Source organism: Castor canadensis, chromosome 4, assembly GCF_047511655.1.
Source record: "Castor canadensis chromosome 4, mCasCan1.hap1v2, whole genome shotgun sequence".
Classification (NCBI taxonomy): domain Eukaryota; kingdom Metazoa; phylum Chordata; class Mammalia; order Rodentia; family Castoridae; genus Castor; species Castor canadensis.
The window spans coordinates 142472122-142497765 of record NC_133389.1 but is presented as its reverse complement, the minus strand read 5'-3'; the positions used below and the strand labels follow the sequence as shown (position 1 = coordinate 142497765).

The window sequence follows — 25644 nt, the reverse complement described above, 5'->3', positions numbered from 1 at the left end:
AAAAAATACTCTCAAAAGTTGTTTTGAGAATATATATGTATTAAATCTTTATATAATACAATGTAGTTTAAGATTAAATAGTTTCTCTACTGGAGAAAAAAAAACTTTTCAAACTGTGTGGTTGCTAATTGGAACAATCTCTAAATATGGTATTTGGGAAAATTTAGTAAGCTGACTCATAGAATCTTGGTCCTTTGCATCCTGACTTCCATTTAAGACATCCATCCTGAAATTCAATTCAGGAAGCAACTCAATGGTGATAAGCAGGACCAGTGAAGACATGACAGCAAATCCACACAAGGGAGGACTAAACCACTGTGAAAAGAATGAGGAGCTCCTGATATTTTCCTAGGAAAAAAAGGCAAGGTAAAGAACAATGTTTACTAACAGACAAGCTTTTGTCTACTAAAGCTGGGAAGATAAGAATCTATATTCTCATTTCCTCTTCAAACATATGCTTAAAGCAATTGTGATCACAGCAGAAAACAACAGTTAACTTTTTTGAGGGAGGGGTAGGAACTGAGCAGATGGGTGGCTGAGGGAATGGAGAATTTGTATTATGTTCTTTCAGACTTACCAGTGTGTGTAACAATGTAAATGTATTAAATTTTTTTTGAACATTGAAACAAAAAGTGCCTCTCAGTCCCAAACTACCATTCGCCTATATCAGGGCCTATCTACCACTCTGGGCTCATGGTGGAGAAGGATGAAAAGAATTATATACTCTACCTGCACCAATGAAAACAAAACCTCTGAGAATTTCTTTATGTGAACAACTTTTTAGATACAAAAATCAACAAAAGTTCCCAGAAAATATTTTCAACAACTGTTTCTGATTTATAAAAGATTAGTGAAAATCAATTAACAAGGAGATTATATAATGTTTGGACTGTAGAGCTTTTCTGTGAGATGATACATTGACACATGACACATGAAAATAGTTTGAAATATAAAAATACAGTTGTGATTCAGCAAATGGCACCAAATTAGAACAATTTTATTATTTAACATAATGTATATACATTATTTCCCAAATAAGAAACAATTTGATTCCAAAGTTTAAAATGCAGTTTCTAAAATGAATCCTTATTGTAAATTTGAAAGAATAAAAAAAAAAAGCCCAGTAAATTAAAACAAACTTAATTTTGATCCTTGACTAAAATATGCACCTGGTACCAATCACCGCTCTCATACAAAAATGTATTATAAATAAAACTTTCAAAAAGAATTGGGTGTTTTATTGCACATCATACAGAATGTCTGCCACTCTCTGCAAGACGTTCAGCCTTTCTTTACAGTGTTAGCTGTTTAAAAGAGCTGCTCAAAATTGGGTGAAATCAATACTGCAGATTTTAGCACATCTAGGATCCTATATGATGCTTACCAGACAAAGGAGTATATAATCTTATTGGACTGCTCAGTCACTTTTCTAAAATAAGAACGACTTCTGTTTACTACTGTTAAAAGTAGTTACAGGAGACCTGAACAAATCAGAAGTCCTGTTCAATGTCAATTATATTTCAAAAAAAAAAAAAAAGGCAAATGGATTTTACACAATTATGTGTTTCTATTCCTCGCAGGACCAGCCCTTTCTGAAACATGTATTATTTATGACCATGCTACGGGGTTCCTACCAATGTTGTCCATTGTCAGCAGTCATTGTTTGGCCTCAACCTCTTCAAACCTTCCTCGCTGCAGTTAAAGCAGCACAACCAGCCAGAATGCAACAGCCTTAAAATAAAAAGGCTCCTAGTAAAAATCACTTAGCATAGTGCCCAGCATAGCACAGGCATTCAATAAATATTTGATAAATGAATGCACTATCTTTTAAGACCCTTTCCTACACTTAGTATGTATTAATGATCTATGAGTAATATGTTGATTGAGGGTACACATGGTAACTAAAGAAAAAAACATATGACTTAGAAACAGACACTGTTAGTTTCTATAATTCTATCCCAGGACAGAATGTAGATTTAAGGGTTAAACTATTCCCATAATAAAAACTGATTAGTCAAATACTTTTATTTATTTTGCCAAGGGACTCTCCGTTAGCCTTTGACAATTCCCGAAAATACAACGAAACCCAAACAAAACGAAACCAAATTGCACTATTACAAAGAAACAAGTCCATGAAAGCAGACGAGGTGCCAGTTAAGGGACAGCTACTTCAAGGAGACGGTTGTTTTTTCGTTTGCACGTTGGGACACTCCCATTTTTCTGGTTGCCCTGAATAAACTTCACACATACTTTATCCTGTCTGAACTGTACCAGGAACCTAGGAGAAAAGAACCAAACAAATTAAAGTACACAGAGAACAGAAAATGAATACAGAAATACTAGCTTTGTTTTGTCAATGGATATTCATCTTGACAAGTATTATCCTTTTCCATTAGCACATCCTACCCAGAACTGCAGTGCTGCATTTCATTTCCAGACATCATCACTTAGCCCTAAGTAAGCTGAATGAAGCTCATTAACTCATTCTATTCCAAGAAAGTAAGAAGAGCTAAGAATAATTATTTCAACGTTCTAAGTGGACAAGATCAACATGTTGTATCTTCATTTTTGCAAGGTAAAAATACAAACTTGGGGAGGGGTCCTATAAAGTTATCAACAAATTGAGAAAATAAAAGTACAGAATTTCAGGAAAGGATAGTCACATATTTTCTACACATTTTTGTCTTAACTATACATTATATTAATATATAGTTCTAGCTTATGTTATTTCAAAAAGCAGTGATCTATAGGATAACAATAAAATCATGAGTTTGATTTGTCATTTACATCTTTTGGCAGTACTAGGATTTGAACTCAGGGTCTCTCATTTGCTAGGCAAGTACTTTACCACTTGAGCCACTCCATCAGCTGTCATTTACATTTTTAATACCCATTAAAACATTTATATAATTAAAATTAGAAATCCATTCATGTATACCTAAAACCATCTCTTATCTCACTTTCCAAATCTTTCATCTCATAGACTAGCAGGGGCCTTCACACATGCCCCATGCTGGGAGCTGCAAGAGACGGGCAGCTCTATAAAATGATGTTCTTGTTCTCAAGGACGGATCTCTGGGGAGGCACAAGGGCAGCATGGCACCAATAAACCAGGTCTTCCCATCTCAAAACCAGTGACGTTTTCACCCCAGCATCGTAATCAGTATGGCATCAGGATACTTCCCAGTGTTTCTCTGAGAACACCTGACTGAGTTACTGGCCCACTGCTAAGTGAGTCACCTAACAAGTACATGGCTACCACTTACTGACATTCACAGTAACCTCTGAGAAAGATATAAACAGCTCTGCTTGTACACGTCAGGCCCAGTTTCAAGGTCTGAAGAGGTTATGCTTTGTGAACATTATCTACTGGGGTGAAATGGACACATAAGCTTCCAATTCATTATTGTTTTAAAACATGATGATTTGGACCTTTCACATGGGTTGCTTCTTTTCAAACTGACAGCATCAAAAAAAACAAAAACAAAACAACTATAGCTCCTCATTTGCCTATCTGAGATGTTTCAGACATATGTACTTCATCTGCATGGCTCAAAGAAAAAACACCTTTCAAGTTTAACACAAATTCACACACTATAAAATTCAAATTACATTTAAATTCTGAAAGACAACATGTAATGTATTCACTGTGTAAGAACTTCTTTTTCTATTAACTTTAGCATACACTGTCTCCATGATCAAGAGTCACACTAGAAATAATCATGCCTACAATGTACTGAGTACCATGTTCCGCACTGTTTTTGGTCATTCACTCAGCATTAAAACCACCCCTGGAAGCACTATTCATTATCTCTATTTCATGGAAGAGAAAACTGAAGATCATCCAAATTTCAAAGTAAAACGAACATAGATTAGTTTGGATTTAAAAGCAATTGTATAACTTAAATGATACACATATATCTGTACCTACGTGTATGTATGAGTATGTATATATACGTGCACATATATTTAAAATGCTTAACAGAACAGTTTGGGAGTTTAAGGACTAGGAATTATGGGGCAGTTGAGTTTACCAATGAATTCAACTCTCACTTCTTCCTGGGCAAGTTAAAACTGCACTAAGGAACAAAACTTAGACTCTGTTTCCCCAAACCCACATCCAGTTTACCCACAATGATTATAGAGACTGGGTTTGCTACAATGACTACTTCTGCTTCTGAAAAGGATGTGCCAAGGAAGGGTGTAGTCACTGAACTGTGTGCTGTTTATAGCACTGTTTCTATACAGCTGGTAAGGACGTGGAGGGCTGAGACATTCCTGCCCACGACTCTGAAAAATTTTGTTTAAATTTAAAACATTCTCCAAGGGGATTTATAATCTCTGCCTAGGAGCTCCAGGGCTTAGGAACAAGAGGCTGTCCTGGAAACCTACTCCCCTGGCTTCTTGTGCTGCCTGGGGAAAAGACCCATAGAGGCTGTGCAAAGTTCCATCAGGGGTTTTATTTTTACCAGGCCAATCATTAGGAATGAGAAAAGAAGAGGTGTTATAATGCTAACAAATGTTTGTCTTCTTCATGTGGCCACACTGTAAGTCTTCATTCAGAAAAATCTGTTTACTGAAACCCTATGGTATTCAGGTTGTCACCTGCCTCTCTGTGACAGGACTGGGTCCCTGGTGCCCAGAAGCAAACTAATCCCAACAGTGTTTCCTGCACCATGTGTTTTCAACAACAGCAGCGAAAGCTGCTGGAGGGTTCTATGGTGGCCTGCATTCGGGAAACAGTAAACACTTTAACTGCAAAGCCCCTCAGCCAAGTTACTGTAAGCAACAAGACTTCAGAGGCTCTGAGAAGTACTGCAGTAAAAAGATTTTAAATTTCCACCAGAGAACCTTTTCTTCATAGCATGTTGTTATTAATATTCTGTAAGAACTGTGTTTTTCAGAATTGTAGTATGGGAAAAATTTTGAAAGTGGCAATCTTTTATGATCTGGATTTAGGTGTGAGTTCTTCTTTGTATAGGTGACCTTACTAATATAGTGGGACAACTATGAGGCTGGTTCATCTATGTATCAAGAAGGAATAGATCATCATCTGGAAAACATATCTTCTCATCATGAGTGGTAATTGGCAGAGTCCCTGGCCCAGCATCCCAAATTACAAAAAACTAAAATCAAAGGGTGTTTAAAACTGTAACAGGCCCTACCAGGTTAAAAGTAACAAGAATAATTATTTAGCCCAAACTGCCATTCCCAATGCAGAACATGCATAAAGCCTCACCTCCCACCACTCAGCCTTGGCAGTGCTCATGGTAACCCTAATAATGCACAGGAGCCTGACTCACAAAGAAAGAGTAGAAATGGGTATGAATTTGTTCCAGAGACTTTTAGGAAGAGATCAAGCAGAACAGAATGGAAAAATTCTTCATTAGAAAAGAAACTCTTTGGGCAAGTAGCCTCTATAATTAGGAGGCAAACATGCAGTTAAAAAGCAAAATTTCAAATTTATACCAGTCTTAGAATTAATGAACTCGTCAACACAGAACGCCTTTTCTACAGCTCTAGTTATCTACATATGAAAAAGGTCATCTCAAATCTAACCAATCTAACCATTCAAAACAATCTATGACCCACCCCCCCAAAGCCTCACTTTCCTCCGTATTCACAGCTGCAATAAATGGTACCATCATTTGGGGTCAGGCCCCAAACCTAACATCTAGTCTATTAATGGGTCTTCTTGTTTTCCTTCAAATTACACTCAGAATCTCACTACTTCTCACTCACACCCAAGCTTAAGCCACAATCACCTTACCCTAACTTGCAGAATCTCTTTCTTTGCTTCTATTTTTGCTTTCCAGTAGTTACTGTTCACCCTGCAGCAAATGCCAGCTTTGAAAACCAGAATTCAGATCATGCCATACCCTTGCTCAAAATCTACATTCTCAGTAAAATCTCCACTCCTTCATTTGGCTACTAAGGCCTTCATGACCAGGCTCTGCTCTTCTCGGGTCTTCTTCTACCATCTCACTCTGCCACAAAGATTGCTCCTGCCTCAGGGCCTTTTTACCCACGACCTCTCTGCACTCCTACATTGTTGCCTGGCTTGCTCCCTTACTTGATTCCCAGCATCAGAGGTTTCCCCAAACTCCCTATCAAAAACAAATCCCCTATTCCTTGCTTTTTTTCTCCCTCCCCTCCACAAGCACTAGCCACTAGCCAAATCCATATCACCTATTATCATCTCATTTATGCATGTTTATCTCTCCTGTTAGCACATCAGGGACCCAAGACAGGGACTTGGCCAGTGTCATCCACTGCCCATCACCTTCATCCATCTCAAATACTAGCCACAGACTCAGTGCAGAAAAAGTAATTGCTGCATTAATAAATGAGATCAGGTGAAAGTGAAATGGTAGATTGAACAATACATAAACATACTCATCGGAAATTTCAATATTGAGCCTCTGTTTGGTTTGGCTGAGAGTTGTGCGATAGAGCTTGGTGGCCATTTCAATCAGGTGGTCGCTGCTGAAGAGAAAATCACCTTTACTGGCTGCTTCTGAACCCTGCAATGACAAGTCAAGAGTCAGACAACCATAATTATAAACAGTTGAGTGTTTATAGGATTGGCTAAAAACATATTTAGAGTCTCCTTAAAACAACAGATACCAGAGCCTCTCCTCCTACAGGAAACAGTTATGCCAAGAGCCGTGCTTTTTCAACTTGCTAGAGAGTTTTAGGGTTACCCAAACCCCTTGCTACCCAAAGTTGGCTAATGAACCAGAAGCAGCATCCACATCATCTGGGAGCTTGTTAGAAAAGCAATGTCTCAGGCTATATGCAGGCTCACTGAGTAAGAATCCACAGCAAGATTGCTGAGATTGCTGGACCATGATTTTGTACATTCAGGTTCAAGAAGCACTAACCTATGCTGTTCAAAAAACTCCTCAGTGATCTGATTAATACAAAAAAAAACAACTATAACACTTCTAACAAATATCCTTGGACAGTGGCTCTTGACCTTAGCCATACAAGGGAATCATTTGGGGGAATTTTCAAAAAAATAGGATGCTATACTCCATGCCAAGAAATCCCAATTTGACTAGACGGGGATATAGCCCAAACATCAGCATTTCTTAAAGCTCCCAAACTGTGGGTGTGGCTCAAGCAATAGAGCACCTGCCTGGCAAACATGAGGTCCTGGATTCAGTCCCCAGTAACACATACACAAAAAGATCTCAGAGACTGTTTTACTGTGTAATTGAGTTGAGAATTACTGTCTACGACTTGATATGCCCTTGAGCTTAGGATCCATGATGGAGAAAAAAGGCTAAGGGATTTTGTTGTTGTTTCAGAGTCAGTCAGACGGTAGCAATAACAGCTAGGTGCAGGTCCCCAAAACAACTTTTGCTAAAAGTTGTTTATTTGAGAATGGTGTTTATGTGACAGGCACTGTGCTGAGCACTTTATGTACAGTGTTCTCATTTAATCTTTATCCAGGTCATGAAGTGTGTACAACTGTCATTCCCATGTTAAAAGATGAAAGACACTGAGAGTGGCACATGGAAATTAAATGATGTGGCCACAGACATCATAGCACCTACACTTCAACCACTCCATTCAAACCAGAGGTCCTGGTTAAGCTAAAAGCAGAGAACATTAAAACTTCTTTAGGTCAAAATCAGACAACCGTTTTACTATTCTTTGATAAAAATCACCAAGATAAACAAGAAGACATTTGCTAAGTTGGTAGTAAAAGAAACAACAGGAAGAGATATAATTTGAAACATCTTTGTATTTCTAAGTATTACTCTCAAAAAGTTAAGCAAACAAGTCAATAAAAGTGATTAATTTTATTCAATTACTGAAAAATAAAGCCTGAGATTTTCCATATTGGTGAATATAGCCAAAATTTGCAAATTAGTAAGGACTTCAGGCACAGGACTAGTCAGACAGGGAGATTTTTAAATCAATGGCTCAGAAACTGGACAAATGGAGAAATCTTTCAGTCAAGTTACTAGGTGAACTTTTACCTCCTTGAGGTGGACAGCAAAGAAGCCATCATTCTGTGAGCTCATTGATACCTTGGTCACATCTACCAGGGGAACCTCTAACTTGATTTGTCCAGACTTTTGGTCAGCAAGAAGAAGATTATTATTTGTTAAGAGGAAAATCCGGGATGTACTCTAAAACAAAACAAAAAAGCATGTAAAACACAATGATTAAAAATATTCCAAAGTGGCCCAGAAGTTGAGCATTATAGTTATTTGCAGAAATGTGAGGTGAAACTGACTCCTTCACAGTTAATTCTACTGAGATTATAAAAGTCAAATTTTAATATTCAGATGACTGTGTTAACTGATCCAGTCTTCAAGGTTAGCATTTTTTTTTCCCCACTACAAGGGTTTTTAACTCAGGGAATACACCTTAAGCCACTCCACCAGCCCTTTTTTGTAAAGGGTTTTTTGAGATAGGGTCTCGTGAACTATTTGCCCAGGCTGGCTTTGAACCATGATCCTCCTAATCCCTGCCTCTTATGTAGCTAGGATTACAGGCATAAGCGCTAGTGCTCAGCAAAAGGTCAGCATTTTTACCTTCCCATTAGCACGGTTAATTTTGTTCACAACTTCAGCAATGATGATCTTTTCTTCAATGGCATCTTTGAGTTTCTTATACTTAGGGTTCTTATTGATTTCCAGGTAAGCTCCTTGGAATGGCTGCCCAACACTAAATAAGAAAAAAATTCCAGCACATAAGAAATAGTTTCAAGTAGAAGTGCCACTGGCCAAAAGAAACAAGTCAGTTGGTTCTAAGGTGTAGCTGATAACTTCATGAAAAGTTATTTCAATTTGTTTTATATATTACACATATACCTGTCTTGAATATAAGTTGGAAATGAAACCTTAAACCTATTTCAAATATATTTTTGATAGGATCATGGCATCTAGTCAGTAGGACTTTGATAAAAATCTTGTCACATAGAACAATCAGGATAGAAGTTACTAATGACAGTAAGACTCAAGAACACAGATTCATGTGAAGGAAAAGGCAATTTCTTCTAATCTATTAATATAAAGTTAACAGCTGACCACCAAGGATTTACTAATGCCTTTAAACAGTATGTATGTGGCAATGAAAAAAGAGCTGAAATCATTACCATCACCTGTTCCAAAGAAAAATTTCATTTCCTTGCAGAAAACAGGAAAATCAATAAGCCTTCTGGGGAGAAAGGGATGTAGGCAATCACTTTAGAACAAAACTAGATGGCACTTACTATCACCATGGAACTCTAGTTTAAAGTAGGCAACCCATGCAAGGAGATTCAAGCTCCCTTCATAGGACATGCCTTTAGGCTGACAGGCATGGCCAAGCACACATGTAAAGTCAGAGCAGTTTTCAAACAAATTGCTTCTGGCAAAAGATGTATCATGCATAGGTCACTAAAGACGGTGGGTTGACTCAGGGCAGTTTCTTTAAAGACACCAAGAAAACAACAACAAAATAACTGCTGCTTCAACCATCTGCAAGCTTCATTTTGAGTTACTGAGTTCTGGCAATGTGCACACAGGACTTGAAATGCTTGTGCTGTGGGTGGAGGATCAGGGAAGAAAAATCCACGTAGGTGGTCAATGCTTCACAGCTCCTAAGATATAAAAGCCAACGACGCCCATAGGAGCTGCTGCTTCACAGAGTGGTCGAAGAGCAAATTATTCCACATCTCCCACTGCTGGGGAGTGAGGGTGCCACAACTCAGAAAACTGATAAAACTACCCCACAAGAACTCTTTTTGTGTTCATTCAAGCATATTTATAATAATAAAAAGTGCTTAGAACCTTTTAGTTATTTTTCTCAGAAATGTATTCTCCAGCCTCTAGTTTCTGAAGAGTTATCTATAGGAAATGCTTATGAAGGTTATGCTCTAATTTAAGAAACTATGAAAAAAAAGTCGAATGGTTAGTTGCTGAAGAAAAGATTTGCGTATGTTTCATATGGCAGGCATTTTGGGCAATTTTGCATTTAGTAAGTGTGTCTGACTTAAGGGAGTACATACCACCTTAGGAAGCAAAATCAGTTACCCAAGGAAACTGCAATTTAAAATACTTGAATCCAATGAGCCTGGCAGCATCATATATTCATCTGATCCTTTAAAAAGAAGAGCTTTCACATGTATACATAAAGACAGAGACATATAAATATATGAAATACATTGGAAACTTACCTAGTGTATAATACTTTCATTTCTAGAACATTCATTAGGAGAAGCTAAAGTTGTTACAGAAGATTTTGGTTTGAGATCATACAATGTACTTTTTAAAAAATAAATACCAAATAAAAAAAGGGATAGTAATTGTGGGAGAGAAATGATGAATGCAGGATAGGTACAAATACTCAGAGAAACAGTCTTTAACCAAGACTTAACTTGCTAAACTTGTAACTTTTTTTTCTTTTCCTGAAAACATGTTGTCCATAATAAAGGAAATGAACTTGCACAGGCCGCTGAAGTCATGACCAATGAATTAGCAGGCTAAATGACACTTTGAGCCCATGCTTAATCAACAAGGAAGAGCAATATTTGTCCCACTTTCACTGACTTAGAAATGAGTTTCTGATCTGGCTTGTTAGGACAGGAAGATTGGAGCAGTGATTACAGTATATTGCAAAAAAGATACTTGAAAACAGGAAAGTACAATGCAGATTGCTCTTAATAGCCTATATAATTTTTATTTTACATGACTTCTAATTATTTAGTGAAGGGCTCAAGCTAATGGTGATGGAACAAAAAAAAACCAACTATAATCTCATTTCATTTTTAAATACATTATAGAAGCCACTGCTCAAGGGTGGTTATGTGTATTCATATCGAGCTGATTATAAAATGATTCACAAAATTAAAAATCATTCATCCATTACTAAAATCAAACTCCACTAGCAAAGAAAACATTTAAAACACTAGCAATTATGGGTAAAGCAAAACCATGATACCTAGATGGGTATAAAGCCTTCTTGTCTTTGAAGAGTTCACTGGCTTCTAGTTTCTCTTCGTAAATAAGTTTCTGCTGGTCTGTGAATTGGTCCCTGTATTTTTTACACTGTGAGATAGGAGAACAGAGACAAAAAAATCACTTGTATAAATAAATCTGTACTCATTCTTAAACATGCTAAGCCAATTTAATAGCAGTAAGAGTAAGAGTGGAAGTGTACAAACATTACTTACAAGGCCCATCTTCCCCTTGTTTTAAAAAGCTGATCTTGAAAAAAAGTCATAAAAATGATTACTTATATTGCAGAATTTGGGAAGTTTCTTTACAGCACACTAGGGCTGAGGCTGCATGCACCCTGTGAGAAGTATGGGTTCTTCCTGGTATGATGTCAGTCCTAAGGATGCTCTAGCCACAAGGCTGTCTCAGTCTTTAATAAACCCACAGTAAAGAACACTGCATCACAAGCGAATGCACACATTTAACACAAACTCACTCAAAAGGTTCAATAAACGATACTTAATCTTTCCACATGTCATGTACTCTATTTTCTATTCTACTGTTTTGTACTTTAAAATGCTGGTAGTAATCTACTAAACTGATTTCATGACCCACAAATATACTGTGACCAACAGTTTGAAAAACACTACTCCAAATTCTCCCACTACTTTACAATGTGAATGGGAAACCAGAGCAATCTCTTCACTTTGACTCTGAGGGTGCCTTGAAAGGAAATGGATGGCCAGAGAGCAGAGACAGAGTTTTCAGAGGAACAGTCCAAGACATTAGTTCAAAGACAGTGGCTTTGAACACCATCCCCAAAATAACTTCATGAAGAAATGCAAGCACTGCTGCTGACTCTCCTTAAGGAAAGGCTCCCTTCAGGAGTAAAGAGCATTCGCACCCAAGCACGTAAGAGTGAGGTTCCTAAGCCAGGGAAGAGCAGAGGCAGAGCAAACCCCAGCACCAGAAGCTCTCTGCTGTCAGACTCACAGGGAGAGATGAACAACTGAAAGGTTGTTAAATCTGTTATGGAACAGAAATCAGAATCCAATTCAACATGTGCGGCTGGCACTAGTCATTACACTCCTTAATGATGCTATCATTCTTACATGTGTGATTCTGATACACAGCGAATGAATCCACACTACTGGACAGAAAAGAGCTGCCAAGATATAATCAGTGGTCATTCTTTTACCTAATGACTATTACATCTAAGAACTACACACAACTACCAATTAAATTAGTCAAATAAAGTCAACATCTATTAAAAACTATCCTGTCTGCCCCAAAACCTGAGTTTCAGGCTAGGCTCTAATATAAAACTGCTAAAATATAGGACAATGTGAAATAGATTTTCAGCTTTCCTTTATTTCAGGAAGAAGGAATTCTGTCTTTCAGGGACTTTAATGCTTTTTTTTTCCAGTCCATCATAGTGCATGTATTTTTATGTGTATCTGTGTATGTGTTCAATAAATCTGATAAAGTAAATGCATACAACTTGTAGGACTTAACTACCTTGTCTAAAGACATTCAAATTTTATGCATGAATAATCCTGCAATATTCGTTCAGAAAAAGAGAAAAACAAGAAAACAAAACTGAGCTACTTGAAATCATCAGAGCCAGAAGTACCACCCTAAAGCCACTTTTCCACCACAGCTGAGAAGATGCTACAGTCAATGCCTTGCTGCCGCAAGATTCCTCACAGAAAATCAAGTGCAAAGGAAGAATGTGCTTCAAATCTGATTTTACATAACAGCTCTCAAAACTCAAAATATATGATGAGACATCTCTGAAAAAAATGTAACATTTTTTACCCTCCACAAGTGGAAAATCCTTTTTAGCTCCTTATGAGTTGAATCCAAGAACAGGTACGGTCTTGATGGCCAATTCTTGTCTATTGGCGATAAGGAAGGCATCTTATTTTTCATTTCCAGCAAGTATTTTTGTACCTGTGTTGGGTTTGACAGAAAGTATTAAATGAGATCAACAAAACCATAGTCTGTAGCAGAATTTATCCAGTTTTGTCCATAAAAGCTTTGTAACTATTCTACTCTTTCCGCTGGCTGGGGAAGTGATTAACATAAAAGCACAACACTAATATCAATACTCACGCCAACTGGCTAACACTATAGAACTGTACTGCCCAATACAGTTGTACGTGGCTTTTTATATTTAAATTTTAGGAAATTAAAATTAAAAAAAAATCCAGATCTTAAGTCATACCTGGTTACGTATTTCAAGTGCTCAATAATTACAGCGGCTAGTGGTTACTTTCTTACATCCCTAAGCTCTAGAACATGTTCACCACTGCAGAAAGGTTGTTCCTGGCTTACGTTAGTTCGACTTAGGAGACTTTGGCTTTACAATGGTGTAAAATCACTACACATCCAGTAGAACCACACTGTGCATTTTGATCTTTCCTTGGGCTAGCGATATGAAGTATGATGTTCTATTGAGATGCCGGGCGGGTCGTGGAGTGCAGTGCCCAGACAAACATGTGATCAGGAGGATAATCAACTGTTACTCTACAGTAGTCTGTGTTGATAAGCCATCACGACTGATAGGTTTAAGTGTATTAAATGCATTAAGTGTATTAAATGCATTCATCACGACTGATAGGTTTAAGTGTATTAAATGCATTCTTGATAGATTCTTGAAAGATAGTTTCAACTCATGACTGGTTTACTGGGATATAATTCCATCATTAGTTGAAAAGTATCTGGGCTTAAATATGTGTAGGCAGTCCTTGCCTAAGCTCTACATCAATGTTCCACTTCAATCCTCACAACAACTCTGATGCTAGTGCTATTATTATTCCCATTTTACAGATGACCAAATGACATCTGTAAAGTTAAGTTACTTGCTCAAGTCACACAGCAGCAGTGCAGGCTTGGTCCTGCATTTGCACTCTTTTACCACTACACATACCTCCTCTCTAAAAGCAGAGAGCAACACCAGAATCTAGCAGTGAACCCTCTCCCCACTAACTTGTTTGCCACCCCTGCCCAGCTACAGTTCATAGCAGTTTATAGGGCAAGAATCTGGCTTTTGTGGGTTCACTTTCTCCAAAAGTTTTTTTTTTGGCAGTATTGGGGCTTGCACTCAAGGACTCATGCTTGCTTGCTAGGCAGGTGCTCTACCACTTGACCACTCTGCCAGCCCTTTTTTGTGTTGGGTATTTTTGAGACAGGGTCTCTTGAACTACTTGCCCAGGCTGGCTTCGAACTGTCTCCTGACCTCTGCCTCTGAGTAGCTAGGATTACAGATGTGAGCCACTGATGCCTGGCTCCAAAGTGTTTGTTCTGTTAAATGAGACTAACATTTTATTAATCATATACAGGCAACTAAAAACTCTTTGTGAAACAATTCTACCTGAGTTTGGGGGGAGATGATACTAACTCTCTGTTGTAGTTATGATTTAATCACTATAAAAAATTACTGTCCAATTTTAAAAAATAACATTGTATAGAGTTGGTCCTTTTTTTATTTTTCCTTGTTCTTTTTTGGTGGTACTGGGGCTTGAACTCAGGGTCTTGTGCTTGCTAGGCAAGTGCTCTGCTATTTGAGTGAGTTGGTCCTATTGAGTAGCTAACTTAGTAATGTTAATTATCCATACATGTAAAGTGTCAACTTACAAGTCTCTGAAGTGTAAACTCGTAGATTTTCTTCCCGGCATTTGCTCTAAAGAATTTCCTATACTCCCTGCGTACCTTTAAAAAGAAGCAGGTTAATGGTTAAGAGCGTGGCTGGCACATGCCCACAATGATAAACCTCTTTAAAAAATGAGAATATATGGAACAAGTATATTTACAAGTGTCTTTCTGGACTGAATTAACTAACTGAGGCACACTCAAAGACAGTGTATCTTAAGTCAGAGAAAAAAAAAACTAAGAGATGCAAAATGATAGTATCAAAATGAACAAATGGCTTAAATCCTGATAGTTGTTTTTTAAAAAACCTGAGGATGTAATGAGAAACATTTTCTAGGAACAGCTACAAACTTGTGATAAATTAAAATGCACTTCAGAAAGTCATTACATAAGGTAATTTTTGTTTCAGATTGTTGTATAAATGGTAAAAAAAAAAAAAAGTCTGAAGAACTTTCTAAAAATCTTGCATATAAAGATAGGACATTAATACTGTACACTGAGAACTGAATGTTGCTAAATATAAGAACTCAAAAAGAAGCTTTTAAACTATTACATTCCATCCCCAGTTCATCGCACTAAATTTTCTCTCATGTTATTCCCATCAAACTTTAACTTAATGTTATCATAACACTTAAGAGATTATATGGTTTTAGTTCACACTTTTTTTCCCCTGCTACACTGTCATAATTTACTACATATACTATGGATGAAAAATAAAAGCAAATAAATGAAGTGTTTGCTGAAAGAATTAATGAATGACTCAGTTAAATTTTGAAGTAGAAGGGAAATATTTAAAAATGTTTATTATCATCCAGATATAAATGGAAGAAATAGAAATTAGCAAAATGTTAGCCTATTTGAATAATTCAGACATTATGTATCTTTTTCTTTTGCCTCAGGTTTCTGGATTTTAATGTACATATTCAAAATATTTCTACGTTAGGGGTTATAAGCTAGCAACTTTTTAATCAAATCTTTTTGTAGATAAATGTTTTATATGTATATCTTTAAGTTAACAGCATCACATAATAACTCAGACTGTAGGTTTCTCTTAACATTTTCTAAGCTCTAGCAACAGTGAGCCCCATTTGTACAGGACAAGGACCTGGTAGAACAGAGGAGCCACTGTTGAAGGAACATGCATGCTTGTAAGTCACCTGCTGCTTCTTACATCTGTGCCACTTGCCTGGTCCCTCTGGGCATTTGAGTCCCAGACCCATTCTATATACCAGAGAATTATTAAAGTTTAAAATATTTGCCATGTACCATATAGGCAGTTCTTCCTTTTATCTATATTCTAGTTATCATTTCTCTTTTAGCCATGAAATTGTTAAGATTCACAAGCATTTCAAACCTCCAACTTATAAGGGTGGAAGGGACATGGAAAAAAGACTGGTATCTGTGAATTGACTCCTGAAACTGTAACAGCACAGGAAAACAGAGAATTAAGGACATCAAATTACATTAGAACATATCTTTAAACACACAGAAGTCCTCCTACTACATGTAGCTGAATCTCCTTATGTGTGATCTCATTTTAGTATGCTGTTTGATATCCCACAGGACAGGTTATAACTCCCAGAATACAGGCACAGACAGTAAAAACCAGGCAAGATACTGGCATCTAAAATGGGACCTCTCTTGGGCACCAGGAATCCTAAAAGGATCCAGTGTACTTTGTAATCATATCCATAAGAAAAATCATTTCAAAGGGCAAACTATTGCTCATAGCAATATAACTTGCTTTTAAGAAAAAAAAGGACACAATTATAATTCTTGGGCTCCCAATAAGTTTAGTCTTATTTCATAACAATAATAGTGGAAACATTAAAATACTTCTACCTTTTTAGAATGGGGTGGGGAGGACTTTATAGCCAGAGTAAACCCTGTTAACTTCTGATAAAACATTCACCTACAAGCTACATTTGTTTTTCAGGCTACTACTGCACACCTCTAATGCAAAAATATTTTGAAATCATAATGCAATTAAACCCAGAAAACTGAAGACAAACCATATTACAGATAGAAATTATTCCAGAGAGTAAAAATCCTGACTCAATGTTGCTTTATTTCCTTCCTTTTATGAAAATTAGAATGCAAATTAGAAGATGTGAATAAAACAGGAAAATGTTTAGTGTTTGTTTGACTTCTAAAAGAAGCAATTACAGAGCTTGTTCAGAATTCTTCAAATAGAACATCTGTTAAATTAATATTTAAGTTACTTTTTAATTACTTCAAAAATTACTTTAAAAATACTCAGTATAATCAAAAAGGATAAATTTCTAAAAGTTTGTATGCAGAACATTCAGAAAATGGAGATTGTTCAGACAGTATTCAGAGATACTTCAAGGGCTGTTCAGATTCAGAGTCAATGATTTTCCGTTTAATATTCAAATATTTAGAATGAAATGGAATGGTATCATATTAAAGTAAAAATAATGAGAGGAATAGTGTGAAAAAAGAGGGTAATTATTCCAAAAAAGGCAATGTAGATAGTTTACCACGGATATTAGTTATTGAATGTTAGGAAGACCAAATCTTTATATTGCCTGAAGGTCTTCAGAGCTCAGTCTTATTAACTGTGTGTACCTTTTGTACAATAGTAATTACCACTATGAAATAAAAACTGACCTAATCACAAGGTAGATGAATTTAAAGTTCTCTTTACATGAATGAGCCACTGATCTCTGACTGTCATTTCATTCATCAAAATCTGTAAGTTTACTCACAAAAAATGCTTTGGTGTCTGTGCTAAACAATTAGAACAATGGTCACTGTGAAGAAAACTTGACTTTGGGCAGCCAGCAGAGGAGCAGGATAGCCGATCAAAGGAAATAAACCCATCATCCCCAAGCTAGTACTGTGGATGGTAAGTCAGTTTCTAGTTCAATGACTGTAGTCTGTTTCATGATTAAAGAAAAATAAATTAAGCTCTTAAAGGTAACACAAAGTAGAACTCTGATAACAAAGTATCTTGGGTATATGTTACATTACTATCTACTTTAACCCTTGATTTAAAGAAATTAAAATCAGAAAATATTAGTGTACAGATTTTTTTTTCTCAAAAACAAACATAATTAGGCAAGCTGACATTTTATCAGCCTGTGCAGACTATCAGCAAGCATCATCAGTAGTTTTTTCGGGTTAGTAGGTGATAGGCTTTATGGAGTTCACCCTGGGCAGGAAGAAGTGGAGGAAGTACCTTCAGTCCAAGCCAGTAAGCCCAAATGACAGCAACTGCATGCTTACGCCTAGCCTCTTCCTTCAAGCGTTTCAACTCCCTTCGAGCCTAGAATGTTTTAGATAGTAAATAAAAGAGACAGCCCAATGCAGGCAGCACAATGACCAGAAAAAGATACCCCACCAAACAGAAAAGCTGATTTCAGAATGACAGAGGCACAGTGTGTATGCATTTCAACCCAAGAAATCAGTGTCAAGCTGGTACAGTTGCTGGTATTTCCAGTGCTCCAGAGAAGGGCAATGTGTGTGGCACCCAAGTGATTACCCCCACCCCTCGCTTACACTCTTTCCTTTTTGTCTCCCCTGTTCCTGTTCTTTCTGCCTCTTCACCTGTTTTTGTCCCCCCACATTCTCTCAATTCCCCTTATCAAAGGCTTAGAACAGAGTACACTTAAAATGATTTCACTAGACTTCCCTTTGCTGACAGTACAGGGGGCTGAAGAGGCAACAAGCCTCTCTGAGATCATTCACTAGGATGAATAAAAAGATAGCCCTGTGAACAACCATCTGAAAAACTGAAAGGCATACAGGTTGCCTTTCTGAAGTGCAAACAAAAAGTGAAAGTAGCAGAACTCCAAACTTCATTCCAGTTTAAAAAAAAAAAAAAAAAAAACAACAAAACTAGAAGTGGGGCAATGTATACATATTAAATTTCACTGGCATTACGGGTCAGTGGTAGACTGCTTGCCTAACATTCACAAGGCTCTGCCAAAAAAATTAATTTTAGCTAAGGTCCCAAACGGTGAAATATACTAAAGACTAAAACAAGACAAAAAGTGAAACAATTTAAAGGCTTAAAAATTACTCTCAGGAAAAAATTAATCTTAGGCATGCAATGTTAAAAGGACAGAAATAGGCATTAACTTTTCAAGATTTTATAGTATTGAGACTAGGAAATAAGCCTAATGGGGAAATCTTAGCAATAACCTCAGAGTTCTCTGGCGGGACATTTCGCTCAGTTGACTTAAGAAATCTGGTTTTCACAGATTTTTAGGAAAAACACACGTAAACAACTTTGGTTCACTTCAGCAAATTAAGTTCTTTATGCCAGCAAAGGGGCTGACCTTATTTTTCTCACAAGATGGGCTTACAACATTGACAAGATAGACCTAAACACACAGGACTCTGTAGTTATTTGTGTTCCTAACTGGAAGACACATTTTTAGCAAAGATGACCTTTGGTTTTCTAAGTAAAAACTCTTGTCCCTAGAGGTATGTGAAATGTTCACAGAGCCCACGACTACGCCTGGGGATTCCGAGAGTATTTCAGGAGGCTTCTGTTTCTGAAGAGAAATTCCTAGAATTTTCTGGTGGCAATTACAGCTAGCTTTGCATAAACATAGTTTTCAGTGAAATCACAATGATAATCCTTTTCACATGTAATATTTTGTTGGTAATACTCAATAACTGACACAGTCAGCCTAAAAACACAATTTCATTCAAGGATTATGCTTTTTTATGTATGTGTTAAAGGTGCTTCCATTGTCAACATACTGCTTCAGAAGACAGATTCAAGCCCAAATCTTAACACTCCCAATATGCCCCACCTTCATAAAAATACAAAACTGCCAGCATATGGAAGTTGGGGAAAAAAAGAAACTAAACATGAAATGTAGTTTACTGAAGAGTTTTAAAAAGAGCAACTGTACTAGAGCCCGATTAGTAAGCAATTAAGTTTTTTGGTCTATACATAGCTAAGCTACCTATGCACACTACTGACACTGACATCTCCAGGTTTATTCAATCTGGCTGGTAGGCCATGCACCAGGGTGAGCCACTAAGTATTCATCCCTCATATGCTAGAGGTGAGGATTAGTTACTGCAGAACTGCAAGGTGAAGTGATGGAACATGTGCACCAATACCTTAGATCCAAGCCAGTAAGCCCAAATAACTGCAATAGCATGTTTATTCCTAGCCTCCTCCTTCAGCCGTCTCAGTTCCCTTCGTGCCTGTGATGCATTTGAAAAGGAGTGACAGAAAAGTTTAAGGCAAGAAAGGTTACTGTTGCTTCCAAATGGAGAAAAAAAGAAAGACACCATTCACCACCAAATGGTAAACACAAAAGCGTGTGCCACCACCCCACACCAAAATGTTGGAAAGAGCAAGAGGCAAATGCGTGCTCAGTAGCTTAAGCCAGTGAAACATTTTCTGCCCCTGAGTCTGAAGGTCCATGGTGCCTTGAGTCACTTCTGACTCACTGCCTTGCTCAGGGTCACTGGCCTACCTGGGTACCATGCCAGTAAGCTGCAATGGTCGTGGCTGCTTCCTTACAGCGCTTCTGATGCTTCAGCTCCCGCAAGATTTTTCGAGCCTATGGTACAGAATCACCCAAAAAAGGAAATGTTAAGAAAAAAATTACACCAATTAGGAAAAAATACTAGAAGAGAGGAGCCCCAGCACCCATGCTCTAGAGAAACATCAACAGATTAAAGAAAGGAAAAACTGCAAATGACCAAGGCAAAGACCATGAAGACATCATGGGCATGATAGGTAACCCCACCCAGATGAGGAGAACAGCTGTCAGCTGTCCTGATAAGCAACAGGGAAAAATTTGACCACAGCAACACAACATTTGGGGGACAAACAATTCTCAGAACATGGTTGGAGCATCTGCAATGAATTGCCAAAGACCACTGCAGCTCTTTTCCTATTACTCTCTGGAATATAACTGTAGCTGTCCGTTTTATTCAAAAGAGATTTTTAACTATTTTGCTAAAAAAATGATCACACCGGTTCAAAATCAGTGGTTTCTTTCCAAAAATTCTTGGGAATTGACTTTAATAGGAGTCAAGAAAACATCTGGTTTGGAGGTGGACTTAGGGCCTACCTTGAAGTCTCTACCTTATAGGTTGGCCCCAGGGTCTGGAATGAGGTCAGGGGAGAACCTGTAGGCAGCAGTTTCACTTACTCTGTGTGCTCAGGTTTGCCCTTGGATATTTGCTGTGCGACAACGAAACCCTCTGGCTGGCCAGAGCCTAGACAAAGGTCAACCCAAACTGCTGGACTTGTGGTTCACACTGTACCCTCTGAAGGGGCTCTAAGCCTGGGCCCAACCTCAAAGTACCATCTCTGGATCCAGACCACTCCGCAAATGAGAAGAGGCCCTGGGCTGGGAGAAGAGGGGTAAATAAACTCTTTCTGTCAAGAGCCAGATTGTGACTACTTTTGGCTTTTGAGGTCGCATGGCCTCTATCATTGTAGCACCAGAGCAGCCAGACACTCTGTGAAGTAAATGAATATGGTTGTGTTCCAATAAATCTTCATTTATGGATACTAAAACCTATATTTCATAAATTTTTCATGTCATGAATTCTCTTCTCTTGCTTTTTGTTAACAACAGTTTAAAAATATAAAAACCAATTTTGACTTGCAGGATGTATTCGGCCCATTGGTCATAGTTCACTGACCCCTGAACCAAGCCCTGGCATACAGGACCCAGACAGAACCAGGTCACTCACTGAACCCTCACTTTTCTACCACTAAACCTGGCCACAGCTCAGGATCTTCCATTCATTGTGGGACAGCCTGCAAGATGGTCACTGGAAGGTCATGAAGTTGTTAGGCTGAGGGTGCAGGACCCATGGGCAGGGAAGCAATAGCTGTAAGACAGCATTTTGGACTGCAGTTTCTCTCAAAACCATAGGGAAAGGGAATATTGAGATCATGTATAGTATTATTTCAAGGACTTCCTGCTTAGGGAACAAAGCTCCCAAAAAGAAAGCGCATTAGAAGGAAGCAGCCAAGACACAGTCACTGGTACCCCCACTTGATCCACAATATTTACCCTTTCCATCTGACTGCTTACAGGGCAGGCAGGACACCAGAAAGAGTGAGACTAAAGACATCATCCTTTGTGAAGAACCCAAAACCCACAAATAAATGGAGCGTACTTCTTTTAAACTCACCTTCCAACCCCGGATATAAGACTGAATTACCAAGGTAGAACTCTTTATCTGCTGATACCTTTTTTGTTGCTGCAGGACAAAAGGGGAAGGTATTAGCAGTTGTATTTGCATATCTGTAATGTGGACAATGCAAAGACTGAAAAAGAGTATTTGCTCACTTAGTGAAATGGACTTGATCATTCACACTTCTGCAAGCCAACATGTGAAGAAACCAAAATATCAAACTGCAAAACTATTACAGTAAATCCAAAGTTCACATCAAGGATGATAAATATAATAACTTCCAAGTGGCTCAGGACCCATCATTATCGCCATTTGTTTTTTGTGTCACATAGTTACAACACAGAGTCTCACACACTGCTGATACTCCAAAAGGTCTGAATGAATATGCACTGAGGTCTGCACCTGCTTTTCTTGGTGTCATTTCTCACCATGCAACTAACTTACTGATCTCACCTCAAACATCCCCAGTTCCTTTTAGGTTTGCTGTTTTAACTCTGCTTTAAGCTGAGAAATCAGGTAGAAATTTCAGTAAGCTGGTATCAACTGACTAAACATTTACATAGAGAGCCCACTGTAATAGAACCATGGAGGTATAAATGTGAGTCTGACTCTAACCTTGCCTTCAAGAACTGGCAGAGGACACAGTCAATGACATAAAGGATAAACAGTGGAAAGCTCAACAGGCTGGCTCAGAGCAGCAGAGGCTCCTGCTAGGTGGACACGGTTAAAGAAGATTCAGTTAAGAATCCATGCGTTTGGCAACAGCTCAATACCCAAAGGCCTTATCATAGGGCTGAAGCCTCACAGACTGAAGCTGGAACACTCTCCCTTAGAGAGTAAGAATTTATAGTCATTGTTTTTAAATATAGGTTGGACCATGCACAGCTCTAATGAACATTCAAAGCATTTCAAAACACTAAGTCATGGTGTTAATCTTTCACTTCAGAAGCACTTGATTGCTCATCTTTTAATTCTTAAATATCCTGAAAATAACTATACCTCACTTTAAAATTTATCTAAGGAGCTACAACATATCAGGGAATATGAAATAATTTACCAACAATCCGTAACTGAAAACAATCAGGAAATCTTGAGCAATCTGCATGCGAGGAAACACTGAGTTTAATCACTGCCTTGAAGGATACATGGTTAACTGGCTGAGGTATTCAGCTCAAAGTTGAAACAGATAGAACACTAGAGCAAAGTCAAAGCTTCCACTAAAAATTGGGCCATCATTTGTCTCCATTCCACAAATTCATATTGCTCCTAACTCCCACCACTGTGAATTAATGATATGCGGTGTGTTTTTTTCATCCAGTGATATAAAAGTTCTGTACTGGGAGTGAGAGTGCAGACTGTATTTGCTGATCCTGGTTCTTTGCGTTGTCTGCTTACTCTTGTCATCCTGGTCAGTTGGGCCTCTCAGGAGGTCCTCCTTCCTCAGCCTATCTAAAGTTACATGTGGTCTCCCTGTTGTACTTTCTCAGTTCTCGATTTTCATCCTAGAACTTGCGACAATCTGCAGTTGCTCTGATTATTTATTTGCTTAAATGGCTATTATCACATATTAGAAATAAACTTCACCAAGTTAGGAACTAGGTTGTTGTGTCCACCTGCTGTTCCCAGAGCCTGGCACAGTACATATTTCAGAACTACTTGTATAATATAAAATGAATTCAGAACCCTCTTAAGCTTGGATTTACTTAATGACCTCAAAATAAGAAATGGCTACTGGTTGGTACCCCCCTTGCTCAGACAAACAGAAACAGCATTATAAATCTGTAGTTACATAGCACTGCTATGTGCAGAGGAGAATGCACTGCCACGGGGCTAGGTGACAACAGTCCTTCATGCCTTGCAAAATGGACGTGAACAAATCTATCACATGGGTGGATACGTTTATAACGTAAACTTATACTGCTGGATGTTGTCTTTTAACTAGAGAAAGCAATTTAAAAGATACCCTTTTAAAGATAAAGCGCATTTTGTTTAATCATTTAAGTGCCTCACTAATTTCCAAAACTTGGAAATAATGCACTAAAATGTATTACATAAAAGTAAGTCAACATAAATTACTTGACTATTGCCACCAGACTTCTCTATAGCTGAAAAGAAGATTTGATTGCACATTTAATTCATTTTCCACTCTAGTAAAGAAGCGTAGAATAAAAAATATTTGGAAGTAGTATTTTTTAAAAATCTACAATTCATTTTGCAAGAACACAACCCAAGTTCAAGCCAGGATACACGCAAACCTGCAGCCCTCTCTCAAACCTGTGGAATGTCTCCAACAAAACAATTACAATCAAGTGATAAAGTTCCAAAAAAGAAATTCCACATTAATTAAATAAACTTAATAGTCAATAAGGCCAGAAAGCTGAGGACAAAAGAAATCCAATCCTTTAACCAAACCTAGAATTAAACCATAACTAAAACATAGCTTTGGCTTTCTGGAATTAAAGCTATCTTCAAAGTTCCTACAATAAAAACAAGAGACAGTTGTTTTGGAAAACTGACCCAATCATACTGAAATGGTTAAATGACACTGTCTCTTCTAATGTAATGACTAAATGAAAGATGTAAATTCTCTGCTACCTACATCGAAATCAGTGTGGAATACCAAACCTGAACTTTGAAACTGTCTTAGACTCAAATTTAACGCTCCACTAGTGGTTATGTGGCCATGAGCAAGTTACTTACTAGTAACTAGATGAGTTTTCTCATCTTTGTAGGGGAAAATAAAATACATAAACATTATATACACAGTAAGTACATAAGAAATGTTGGCAAATCAGTATTATTATGTCAGATTACAGAGACTCTTACCGCGAATCTCCTGTACCATGCAGCAATCACAATTTGGCTCTTTTTCATGAGCAGGAAGTGTGTGCGGCATTTCCACCCCCGATAAATCTTCTGAATGAGAGTGGCCAAGTCCTCGAGTCGCTGCTTCCTTAGGTCTTCTAATTTGAATAACTAATAAGAAATGAGAGGTGGACTTACCAAAAATCCTCCAGAACCTCATGATATACATAAAGGGAATTATTGGGAAGTAAAATGTCGTGATGTTGAAGTCAAATACGTTAATTATACATAAGGATCACAGTCATGAGGAAAATATTTTGATGGATTCATGAAAGATTCACAATTTTTAATCCAGTGATTCAACAATTATGACAAATCAGAGAGGGTGTGAACTAAGCTTTGACTAACTTCACCTTGTCTATGAGGTTGTAAACTAGTCAGACTGAACATCCACAATTGGATCTGAATCTGAAGTGCTCCTAAATCTGAAACTTTTTGAGTGTCAGCATGATGTTGAGAAACTTTCATATTCTGGAGCACTGTGGATTTCAGATTTTCACATTAGGGACCAACCAGTAAAGTTGGTGCAGATGTTCCGAGACTCAAAAAACTCCAAAATCTCATCCCAAGCATTTGTGATGGGAAGGGGAGGTAGACAAATTTTCTCTCTTCAACAATTTAAACACTTCCAAGTTCTCTAAATTCTAGTTTAGAGAACTAAATTATCAAATCAACTGCTATACTAATTATGCTTCATGTTAATCTATTCATTTATACAAAGGTACCCTTGGGATTTTAGGTGTTCTTTTTACAGTTTCTAAAATTATCGTATGACTCAGATATTACAAACACAGACTGACTTTACCTCCAGTTGCTATGGATTAGGGAGGTGTTTCCATAGTTGTGACCATTTATCAATTCTTAAGTGTTACACAATTTATCAGCTGAAAGACTGACATCTCATGAATACAACACATGTTCTCTCATTACCTCTGACATGCCCTAGCTCTTGGACATTGCAGATTGAACACAGGAGTATGGCATTCATAGAAGCACCTCAGATAATGTCACCAAATTAAAAACCCTTTAAGAATGGCCT

The 25644-nt window shown here is 37.7% G+C and overlaps 1 protein-coding gene across 8 annotated transcripts in view; it reads right to left on the bottom strand.

Moving 5' to 3' along the window:
- Positions 1–738: 738 nt before the first annotated feature.
- Positions 739–25644, bottom strand: part of Myo1b (myosin IB) — a 162149-nt gene continuing 137243 nt past the window's right edge. For 4 of the 8 annotated variants that reach the window (XM_020158154.2, XM_074071297.1, XM_074071295.1 and 1 more), the window contains exons 20-31: positions 24567–24716; positions 21738–21806; positions 20057–20143; positions 19695–19781; positions 17794–17880; positions 14577–14651; positions 12756–12890; positions 10942–11048; positions 8553–8685; positions 7992–8144; positions 6397–6524; positions 739–2278 (exon numbers count right to left, since the gene is read on the bottom strand). In XM_020158154.2, the coding sequence (XP_020013743.2) occupies positions 2155–2278; positions 6397–6524; positions 7992–8144; positions 8553–8685; positions 10942–11048; positions 12756–12890; positions 14577–14651; positions 17794–17880; positions 19695–19781; positions 20057–20143; positions 21738–21806; positions 24567–24716 (1335 nt within the window). In that variant the 3' untranslated portion in view covers positions 739–2154. The remainder of the gene's footprint in view (positions 2279–6396; positions 6525–7991; positions 8145–8552; positions 8686–10941; positions 11049–12755; positions 12891–14576; positions 14652–17793; positions 17881–19694; positions 19782–20056; positions 20144–21737; positions 21807–24566; positions 24717–25644) is intronic. The other 4 variants (XM_020158150.2, XM_074071298.1, XM_074071300.1 and 1 more) reach the window with 3 other exon arrangements.